We start from the raw sequence: 12087 nt of genomic DNA on the forward strand, positions 1-12087 counted from the left end.
GGGTCTGGAACTCCAACGCGAACTCGGTCCTCGGAGGCCATTGTCGGCCATGTCGGCCACTTGGCCAGACATCTGTGGTATGCGCAAATAGAACATGGCATAAAACGGGGCCCGCCTCGAAAGCCATCAAACATTTATGGCCACGCGGACGAAACATAGCCGTTGGTTATTTCATTGTCTGCAAATAAATGTAACAAGTCAAATACCTAAGCATTCCACTTGGTCTGAGGACTTGCGAAAAATTTGTATCTGAACTTCATTGAGTTGTTTTCTGCTATACATTTGTGCCACCAAAAAGTTTATTCTTAGCTGACGCTCGAGCAAAGGAAACATTTAGTTAAAATATGCAAATACCAAAGGATTCATTTAGTTAAAAGAAGCAAATACCAATAGAAATGCACATGTTTTTATTACCTAACTATCGATTAATTTGCAAAAGTTGAGCCGCCATTGAGACCGAGAGTCTCTTAAATCTACAAGCACATACAAGTGCATAAAAAAGTCAAGAAAGTTTAGCATGTGACCCTGTTGCAAGAGCGAACGAGTGGGGCAACTTTGTTAATGGTTTTGTCATAAATTTTAATTCGATTGCATCAGAGCAGACGCTGAGGCTGCCATTCAAACTGGGCATGAAAAATGCATTAGGCGCTGCAGCCAGGACCCAAGGAGCCGGCTGCAAAACTTTTTGATGGTGCGGTTGCCCACGAAGACAGGATTCCCAACACACACACAAGAACTGCACACGCTATCGTCCCCGGAGGACGAGAAGCCAAGCCGCAGACACAGGCCGTTGTTTGAAGACTCAATTAATTTATGCAGTGTGAAGTGAAGTTTTTTGGCTCGAAGAAGGCTTAAAAATCGCATTGAATGGGCGGCGAAATGAATGAAATGAAAATGCCCAAATGCCCACAATTACAGCATACGAATGGATGATGTAAGTAATAAGGCGCCAGCAGGCTGGAAGATCGACTCCGTTCAGCAGGAAATGCGTTCAATTAATGAATTTTAAATGCGTTCTCATTGTCACTTCCGTTCGCCTCTGGCATCACCTGCAGTCCAAGGCGCACGGTGCGTATGCGTGACGCGTTATTTGCAAGTCAACCGCCAAGCCAAGTTTGTGGGCGCGGCAAGCCGGGTCTGATGAAGGATAAAGGACACTGCGGCGCCATTACCTTCGCCATAAGGCATAATGCCATGCAGGATATCAACCTGCAGGCGCAATGAACAGTGGAATTTGTGAACTGAAAGTACATCACAACGGAAACTTTGCAAGAATACCCATGTACGTGTACAAGCTTCAAACGTTATTCACTAAAAAGCTGGCTCTTATTGGCAAGTGATTTTGATGGGCTAATTTTATGTTGAAAAGTTCTATAAATACTTTTGCGCCACTGTGCCCGCAGGTGGGAGGCAGTGCGTGCGCAGCCTGCAAAGGGCGCCCACATTAACTACAAGGATAATGTCGCCCGTCGTCCGCCCGCCGGCTGCGGCATGAAAAAATAACAAGAAAATGCCAGGCATCGTTCATTACGAGCCCAGAACTCAGGCTCAGCCCTTTTGGCCAGGTGCGTGGCTGTGGATGTGGATGTGGTGGTGGTGGTGGCAGGATAACAGCAGAAGGACGAGCGACAAGACAAGGAGGCATCCGAAATGTTTTATTGTTGTAACTGTCGCCCGGCGGCATAATATATAGTCTGGAACGTATCCTGGAGCGCGACTCCGCCGCTGACACAAATCACATGCAACCTTTGTGGAGCCGCTCGCCTCCGGAAAAATGAAGTGGAACTTGGGCATTTTTGGTGCTCCCCTGGTCTCCGGCTCCCCTGCTCCCTGGCTCCCCAGCTCACCTGCTTGCTACGTGCCCGCATTTCGTAGTCCCTGTATTCTGGACTCGAGTTCGGGAGACCAAATTACGTAAGCTTAAAGGGGGTCTTAGTGCGCTATCTTGCCGGTAAACCATCGCCTTTGTCTGCGTTTGCCGTCTTCCGTTTTAACAAATGTTTTGTTAGCGCAGCGCTCTCAAGTTTTCCGCTTGCAAAAATTATGCGGAAACGGAAGCGACAAAAGGAAAACCACAATTGGAGGGGCGTCCTGTGTATCCTGTGTTAGTGCGTGTGTGCTCAAGTGGCACGTGTCCTGCACACACACACACACACACTCACATACACCATACACATATATACTTATATACACTTATATATCCACCTGGACCCACTTTGTCATCACGTTGAATTAGGACTATTCAATTTTCATTATTAAATAATGCCCAGGCATTGATGCGTACGTGCGGCTCGACAAAATTAAATGCACATCGGAATTTATGGGTACCGGGCAAAATGACAAATAGTGCGTGGCTGATCCGCACAAGACACACAAGGTAAAAGTGTAATTAAATTTGTCCAAAATTCGAATGCACATCCTGTGCGAGCCGAAGGAGCCATAAATCTGGGCACATAAAATCCAGCCACCGCCCCAACACTCACAGCGATAAATCACAACGAAATTCACATAATTTTTATCGTTTTGCACAATTTTGCATGTGCCCACTTACTACATATATCTTCTATATGTGTATGGAGCGAGCCTCCTTTCGGTTTTTCCATCGGTTTTCAAGTTAAACGTTTCAATAAAGTCGAGCACCTGTCAATAAATCGAAATTGCCTCTCGTATTATTTTTATCGGCTACGTTTCGTTTACATTGCACAAGATGCTTCACTTTCAGCACAGCCAGCGGGCAGATATCTGTATGTATATATGTATCTCCACGTCTATATATCCACATATATCTGACGTATATCTAACATGTGTATGTGTGTGGTTCGGAAAAGCGGGAAAGCGACCTTAGATATCTCTCACCACCTCGTCATCGCCATCATCTTCTTCCAGTTGAGCGGATCCGTTGGGTGAAGTCCCAATTCCTTCTGTGGTTTCCAGTTCTCCTGGTTTCACCCTAAACTTCTCAACTTCTCTGATTTCTTGGACGCTCGAGTTCGCAGCTTAATTCAGTTTTCGGCAATCGAATTGCGGACAGTTTTCATGGCTTTAATTACAGGTCGTCCGCCTTTGAAGTTATTTTCCTTTAAAAAGCTTTAATCTTAATCCACTTGCGCTTAAAAGCGGGCGAGTACAATTTTTTACGAGCGCCTGTGCTTTATGAAAATTTAATAAGCCGGCAACGAGGAGAGTGCGCATAATGAGAGTGGCGGCTTGGGCCCGAAAAATCGGGACACGCCAGGACCCGCCAGGACATGCCAGGACAGCCAGCAACCAGCCACCAGCCACCGCATCTCATTCGAATCAGAATCTGACTCCTTGGATGAACCAACCAACCAACCACCGCCCACACATGTCATGTAAAAAGACTGTTTAACAAGCAGGGCCAAGAAGGAGAAGCTTAAAAATGAAATGCGTTTCTCGTTTTCACATGGCTGCCATCGAATAGGAGGTTACAGTGGTTCTAAATCGCCAACAAGTAAATTATTCATCTTAGATAGCGGATAAATTAATTAAGAAATTAAAGAACATTTTACTGTGACAGCTGGAATAATTCATCTACTTAACAATATAAATAATCCATTCATTGTTATATAATTTAGGTTTCTAGAAGAGACGAATATCTTTTGTTGTAGTTCCTACTTTCTTCTTTTAAAACATACATTTTTTGTGTTTCCTTTTTTTCCGAATTTTTTTTTAGTTTCTTATTTTTTATGTATTATATATATATTTTAAATTACACCCCCAACTCAGCCCACTGTCTTTGTTTCAACCTTGTGCAAGACGTTGCTCTCGTTGTGCCGAGCCAACAAACAAGCGAAATATTATTTACGAGCTGTCAAATCCCAGTTAACATGCCTTACACAAGGACCAAGGACGTCTTCGCTGTGTTGTTGTAGTTGTTTGCTCGATGCGGCCGCATAGTTCGCTAAGAGACAGCTGAAGATGCGCTGCCAGAGTTACAGGACACACAGCAACATGTACAGATACAGATTAACATCAACGGTACCAAAGATGTAGATACAGATGCAGATACACAGGCACAGTTACATACAAGCGCACTGTGAGATACTCTTATGGCATTCAGAAAGTGTGCCAGGACGTCTGGACCGTAGTCAAATGCCGGATCCTTGGATGCTTGAATCCTTGAAGCCGACTGTAGCGGAGCGGCATAATAAAATAAAAAAGCATAATGAAAGCGAGGCCAGGCCACGAAAATAATTTAAATTTATGTACTTGTGCGTATTTATTTGTGCGTTTGGCTTTTATTTCCTTCGCGACGTCTCTTGATTTGTTTTTCTCGCTCCCACACGCTCATCTCGTACCTCTCGCTTTCCAACGTTTTATCAAGAGCAACAGCAGAAAGCATTAAATTCAATTTGCTTATGTGAGTATCTGTGTGTCTGCCACTCAGCGTCAGTTACACGGAAAAAATGGAAGGGGGTGGGCAGAGGAAGGGGGGCGGGAGGAGGCGCCGAAGGACGAAGGACCTAGGGGAGGGACAAGGCCATGCGAATGGCGGCGACCTGTTGTGTTGTTTAAGGAATTACTTAAAATGGTAAAAGCATGGGCACGTATGTGTGTGTGCGTGTGTGTGTGAGTGCTGCTTATGCATGTATGTGCTTAATAAATATTTTGGTGCGCTTCTTTTTGGGTATATCCTGGCACAGGATACCCCTTACAAACGGGTAGCTCAAATATGCTGGCATTTAAAGTCATTTTGTAGTAATATAAACATTAAATAATTTTTAATTCAATGCAAAAAAAGTACAAATTGTGCAGGAATTTTATAAAGATTTAAAACTATCATTTTAGTTAGGATCTACTTTTTCTTGTCCTTTTCATCCTTGCCTTTTGTTTGATTAGCTTTCTTGTCATCTTTGCCTTTCACTTTTTTATCACCGCCCTTATCTTTGGCCTGCACTTCTTTATCTTTACTCTCCTTTTCCGGCTTTGGTTTGTTCTCAGGTCTTGAGAGGTATTTATATTTTAATTAAAACTTTTTTTAATTTAAGCGTAACTTACAGATCTTGAACTGATATAGGATCAATATCTAAATCGGGCATCTTGAATTTCGGAAACTCCGTCATATCCACGCCCTCACCGCCACCGTATTGCAGTGCCAGACGCTCAAGGGCTTCCTTCAGTTCCGCCTCGTATTCTGGGCCAGGATCTATGGGCTTTCCCTTGGGACTCTTCAGCCGGTACTCACGCACCTTGTCCAGGAAAATCTGGTAAACGGGATCCTTGTAGCGAAGCCATGCGCTAGTGTTTACACTTCTGCATAAGACTAGGCTTGGTTTCAGGATGCGAGAGAACATGATTGTGTTAGTTTTGCTCACTGCTGGCGGTCTTGATACTGTTTGATATGATTGATTCTGAGAGCTAACTCGGAGGTAATGCGATTAAAAAATTTCCATAAAATATAGTAATACTGATCTTTTTTAGACTTCAATTTATATTTTTAGTGATTCATATCATTTCATTTTCAGTATCTTTAGCTAGCGCATCTCAAGTGCTTCGATGCTCCAGGACGATTTTTTACGCACCGCTGCTGCCCGTTCTCCTTTTATTCCCGATTGCCGTGCGTGTAAGATTTTCTTTCTGTCTGCCTCGCCTTATCTGCGAATGTCTGTGTGTGAGTGGGCTTGACAATGCCATGAGTGCCATCTCGACAAGTTTTTTTCAAAAAATGAGACAAGTGGAAATCCGTTAAAGAAATACGTGAAACACATAAAGGCGATGCTGTTGCTGCCGTCAAGTTGCTGCTGCTGCTGATGTGTACGCAGCAGCACACATACATACATATACATACATAAATATATGCGCATGTGTGTGGACAAAGAAATGTCGTCGGCAGCAAATAAAAATTAATTGAAAAATGTTTATCAAGGACTTTGCAGGGGAAAAATTTAAATGCATCGAGCAGAAACGAGCTCAAAAGAGCGAACTGAGCTGGCGGACAAACTCTGATAATTGATGGCAAGACATGGTTGCGAAAATTATAATTAATATAAATTCCCATTTTCCCCTTTCCATCCCCCGCTGACAGTGCAAATAAATGGATCATTGTCGAGTGCGAAATGAGGAATGTGTAGCTTCTAAGCCTGGCTTAATCGGCCATCGCCACATGCGGCTCATTTCAAATGCAGCCAGCACTCACGCTGCGTTTCGCATCCGCCACGCGAATTAAAATATACGAACATATTTTGTGCAACATATCCACACCGAACTAAAAATTATGCAACGCATTAAAAATTTAACAAGCGCTTATCCGCTTAGTGCGACGCCCGCAACACGACGGGTTTTTGTCTGCCAGCGTCACTTTCAATATTTAAATTTTGACATTTTCTGCATTTGACGCCGCCACTGAGACGGTGATGGTGGCGGGGGCGGGGGAAAGTGCAACGCGGGACATGGACAATATTGCATCAATGCAAATTGGGCAGAAATAATATGCAAACATTGGCACAAACAGAATGGCAACCTAATTGGCAGCAATAGCAAACTTGCCACGCATTTGCGATTCCAATGAGGAGGGTACGCTGTACTACGTGTTTTGAATCGGTCAAGTTCCTAATGCAAATACAAATATAATATAATTTAATCTAAGTAGCACGAAGTTTTTAAATAGCTTAATTGAACTAATAAAATTAGAGTTTTATTTATCTTGGTTTTTAATAAATTTTACTAATATTTTATCAATATTCGTAGGCACTTTTAGTTTCTATCTAAGATGATTTCGAACCTTTTTCTATTCGTATTTTCTTTGTGCACCAATATAAAGTTAGCATTCACGCGTTCATTGGTGAAAACAAGAAAATGTGGAACTGTTATTGCCTGCTGGTGGCATATATCACGGCTTTTTTGTCTGTTGCCGAGCGCATGTATCTCAATCTTCATTCCGACTACTACACTGAGCTAAGGATTAAGCAGTTGTGCGGCTGCCACGCCCCCGCCATTAAAGTAGTTTCCCCTAACTTGGTTAGAATTAATATTTAGCTGAGCGCAACTTTATTTGCAGTTGGCAAATGCTTTAACCTCCCCCGCCGACAACAAAGTGAGCAAAGTATCCTGCGGTTGCCTGCCGCTCCTTGAACGTGCATCTGTATCGGTGCACTTCTGTGTATCTGTGCATCTGTGTATCTGTGCATCAGTGTATCTGAGTATCTATGTATCTGTGCATCAGTGTGTCTGAGTATATGTGTGGGTGTGCGTACACACAGAGTGTGGCGGTGTGTGCGTGTTTTAAAATGCAACAGATGCGCCAAATTAATGCGACCATTAAATTGTATTAGCGTGTGCAAAATGTAAAGCGCATTTGCCAGCAGATTGCTCCAGCCAAGTGCGAGTGTATCCGAGTCCGGGTTTCTGTGTGGGACTGCGAATGCATCCCGCTATCACCGCACTTTCACAGTGTGCTGTGCGTTGTATTCGCTGCAAATTTGTGTGTGAATAAACATGAGAGTCGTTGCATTAATGCGCATACAAAAGCCAACTGAGTCGAGTCCTTGTCGGCGTAACAGCTATCCCTGCGTAGGAACAAGGATTTAAATATCCCCGCGTGGGCGGGGGCGTGGCCGGATGCAATGCTGGGGGATTGAGAGCTGCTCAATGCTAAAATATCGCACAGCAGCAGCATCAAGTTTATGTGGCATGCCACAAAGTACACACAGATACAATTACACAGGCGGCACCCAGCGATATATGTATGTACAAAACTGCATTTGCCGCTTTTTGCCCGTGTTTGCGCTTTTCGCCGAGCTCTCTCATAAGTGCAACTTCAACGCCAACAACGCGGCAGCACATAAAAATGATAAATACATTTTTTAACTAGAGGATAAGCAAAGGGGTAAATATTAAAATTTAATATCGTTTACCCCATTGTAACCTATATGGGAGTGGTTTGCATATTAACAAAAACTTGCAAATGTGAAAGTCTCTGTAGAAAAATTGTTTTTTACGAACAAGAAACATGAGTGCAGGTGATTGTTTTATATTTCCTTTTAATTTGTACTCACAATTATAAATGATAATTAAAAATATAGATAATAATTTTCCACCTTCTAGTCTAGTTTTTTTCCTATCTTTTATAGCTGGACACATTCAGGTTTTTTAAATATTCTTTGGGTCTGAAATATTTCTAACTCCCTTACAGTTTAAAAACACTCTTCCATTTTTCTTGAGTGCATCTCAAAGGATGCCAACTATCAAGCGGACGGGAGTAGAGTGCTGGCTGCAGATATTTATTCATTAGCCATTTGGCATAATTTGTTGTCTGGCTTTGGGCGCTCAGTGCTTCGTCCAGCTGCAATTGCCAGCAACAATGGAGGAGCAGTTCCGATTGGAAGAGGCTGGTGTTGGGGTGGTGGTTACCACTAATAGGCTTCTAATTGGGCAGTCGCCGCCTTTTTGTTTGCGCTACTATTCTTATTTTGTTCGCTGTACGCTTTATTACTCGCTGTTTCGGTATTCCAATTAAAATGCATCTGGTGGTGATGTACGAGTATCTGCACCCTGCCGCCGGCAGTTGCAAGTAATTTTAGCCACATATTGCCAAAGTGCCGCAAATAGAAGCAGCCGTGCTACTGTTGCCCTTAAGCTGCACGCAGAGCTCATTAGAGCGAACCAAATCTGTGCTTAGCAGGGGTGCCATTGGGTGGTCTTTGTTGCATTGAAGCTGGCTGTCCGGGAATATGGAATACAGGATATGGGGTATTAGATCCATTAACAGTCTGTACCTGCTTGATTATACATTTCGGCCTGCCCGAAGGAAGTTGCTGCTACTGCTGCAGCTGGCGTTGATTTGGATTTTCGGCGGGCTGATGCGATTAAACAAAACTCACTAATGGAGCTTACTTCACCGATTCGACGACCTAAAAACGAGCGGCTAATGCGTGCACAGCGAAAAAGATGGGTGTCGGAATGAAAATCATCTGTTTGTGTCTTGATTATGATACAAATTCAAAGGTGACCACATTCTGTGTAGTGATTGATTATTCAAAGATGGGAAAGTATATAGCTATTGGCATTTATACAAATTAAAAGTCATTATAAGTTTATAATCTGGTGTGAAAGGTTACACTGATTATTATGATATTAAGCTAAGCTGAAGATTGTGGCTAATCAGATAAGCTCTTTGATTAGCCGGATTTCGTATTGCGAATACATTTTTTCAAGTATAAATATATTTTCTGCATGGTTCCACTTTAGGACTGAGTCGTGTTTATGCCCCACGCCTGTTGCGGTCATAATTGCATTAATGAACACATGCCCTTCTCGACCGCCAGCCACCGAAGCCAAACAGGCGGATTGTATCTCACGGATGCCGAGATACGGCGAACAAAGCACTATGCACATATATTTGCATAGGAATATTAATGCCATAATTATTTGCCACACGGACACAATGCACAAGATGTATGCAATATTTAGCATGTCAGTTAGTGCCCGAGTGTATGCGTGTGTGTGTGGGTGTGTATCTATGTGACCCCTCTGTGGCGACCGCTGTAATTCCAATTGCATTTCGGTAATTCAAGCAGCTCGGATGGCTGTGAAATATTTCGGCTTCACTTGCCAACTGATGCATGGATGCTGCTGATGCTGCTGCTGCTGCTGTTTTGGGGTTTGACTCACAGACTCACAGAGACGCACTAATGTATAATGTAACTCAATTAATTTGGCCTGGCTATTATTTTAAGTACATATGCAGCTCAGGAGAAGAATTTCGGCCGCAGTCATGCAGTCAACCAGTCAATTTACACGATTTCATAGAGATGAAAACTATTTTCCCTTTCCCGTTTCGAAAACAGTTTCAACCCGTGACTACAGTGACTAGTGAACTTCTGATTAAATATTCATTAATCTGTAATTTCTGCTAATTATTGTGTTGATCAAATATTTACGTTCAGCTGATGGCGTATTGTTTTGCTTCCATATATTCCAAATTGGGCAACAAAGAGGAAAACTAGCTGTTCACCGAACACAAATCAGGTCAAAAATTAGAGACTATCTTATATCAATGTTGGTTCTCAATTGGTATTAATTTCAAATAAATGAAAGTAAGTATGGTTAGATCTAGGCACCGAAAATATATGTTTTAATTTAAAACACGAACTTTGTGAAGATGCAGATGCTAAAGATATTCTATAGCAAGTACCAGTTATAAGGGAAACCAATTAGTAGGACATGGATACTGGGGTTGGGCATAAGTAGTCACTTTTGTAACCTATTTAGCTAGCATCCCATTAAGCCTATACGCACCACTCCCCCTCGATCAGCAGCCACTTCTGTGGGATAAATGCCATTGTTCTCGGCCCAAGAGGCGATATTGAACCTTGAACCCGATGCCTTTTAGCCACCCTTGAAGAAATGCGAAAGTGGACCAGGCATCATGCCGGGAAATAAACAAGTCCAGCAACTCGCATCCACATCAATGGCAATGTGGCCGCGGATTCGAAGGGAGCGCACTCGATGTGGTGCATAATGAATGGAATGCATTTGGTGGTGCTGGCGTTGGTAATCTTGGTTGTGGTGGTGCCCGTGGAGCGGTGGTGCTCCCCGCCATCTGTGTGCCAGGCACTAAGTGCGGATTAAAGGTGAAATAACGCAGCTACGAGCCAAAAACCGAACAAAAGCCACCACCAAAAGCAAACAGAAGAAGTGGAAGGGGGGGGCAAAGGATATTCCGTACGATCCAAAAGCATAATGCCTTGCATTAGCGTGCAATTTGCTCATTTCCAGCCAGCTCTTCTACCACTGCCATCCCCATTCCCATCCCCATTCCATCGCCCCCGCAGAGCAGTACTTAACGCTAATCCAATGCAGTGTGCCCGGATTCCCCCGCCTGGCATTTGCTTATCAAACAATTCCAATATGCCAGCGGACCTTAATCTTGAATATATCTCTCTCGCATATACACGGAAATAAATAATTTCAATTGCTTAGTAGTATTTTTGGTTCTATGACTAACATAGCTGAAATTATATCTGCTTTTTAAGAAAGGTAATAGTTATAGGCTTGTACAACTTCTACATCAAACTACATCTGCAATACCAATGCTCTGTGCAAAACAATCCCACAATTGATTTTACTATATTTTTTTTCTGTGTACTGTTTGCTACCCCTTCCACTTCATATTGTTTTATTGCATAATGGGTGAAGTGTCTGTTCTGCTGAGTTCCGTTCTCCCCTGTTTGTTTAGGATTACAGCTGAGAGCCCAGTTCCGAATCCGAACCCAAACCCAACAGCGGCTGGATTTGGCAACTTGCATCTATTGTTCGAGTGGCTGCTGGTGGCTGCGCCGGCGAAGGGTCGACCCTTGACCCTGAGCTCTAATTTGAGTTTGACATTTATGTCAATATTTGGTCAGTCATTGTTCGCACTCGCACACACGCACACTCCTAGATATGTGACTTTAGGGGTTGGCCTCTATTATATTGTTACGCTTGGTGTCCTCATTGTATCTACCACCTCCACCTTCCCTTCCACTTCCACTGGCTGAACCCCAACTCCTGGCACTTTTTGCGGTTGGCCATATGCGGGTGCTGGTGCTGGAACTCGGGTGCACTAATATAAATTTATTGCACACACTAAAATACAATTAAATAAATTATGCGATTTACTTCAAGCAAAGCAGGGCGATGGGCATTTCTTATGATTTCTACGCAGTGGCACAGGACAGTCGCTTCTGTCCCCGGGTAATTACCATTGGGGTCCGAGCAGATAATCAGCGCGTTCAGGTGAGCGAAAGCTTCGAAAGCTGAAACGTGGCCAAAGGATTTCTGTTAAAAGCCGCAACAAAGTATCGCAAAGTAAGACAAAGTAGACACTTCCTCCCAACCCTCCTGCGCAAAAGTCCCGGGCAGTAAAAGCGCAACATGTTGCCTCAAGTAGCATAGCCACACACATACACACACACACACACACACAGAGAGAAGGCAATACAACTACACCGCTCCGGATACAAGGATACAAATGGCCGGGCCAAGAAGCGGAGCTCAGACTTTGCCTACTTTGTCTGCCGGTGGCTCATCTACATGAAAGCGAACTGAGCCACCCACCCCCCGTAAATTATGGAGCCGTGCACGTCT

General features: G+C 43.5%; 2 protein-coding genes across 2 annotated transcripts in view; both read right to left on the reverse strand.

Moving 5' to 3' along the window:
* Nucleotides 1-12087, reverse strand: part of LOC6533024 (connectin) — a 132916-nt gene that overhangs the window by 72361 nt on the left and 48468 nt on the right. The gene's annotated exons all lie outside the window — the stretch shown is intronic.
* On the reverse strand, nucleotides 4730-5390 carry LOC6533030. Its single transcript, XM_002093729.4, has 2 exons — nucleotides 5020-5390; nucleotides 4730-4964 (listed from the first exon to the last, which is right to left on the reverse strand). Exons 1-2 carry the CDS (start codon nucleotides 5313-5315, stop codon nucleotides 4817-4819), a joined length of 444 nt encoding a protein of 147 aa, XP_002093765.1. The 5' UTR covers nucleotides 5316-5390; the 3' UTR covers nucleotides 4730-4816.

The sequence above is a fragment of the Drosophila yakuba genome, chromosome 3L, assembly GCF_016746365.2.
Source record: "Drosophila yakuba strain Tai18E2 chromosome 3L, Prin_Dyak_Tai18E2_2.1, whole genome shotgun sequence".
In the NCBI taxonomy this organism is placed as follows: Eukaryota; Metazoa; Arthropoda; class Insecta; order Diptera; family Drosophilidae; genus Drosophila; species Drosophila yakuba.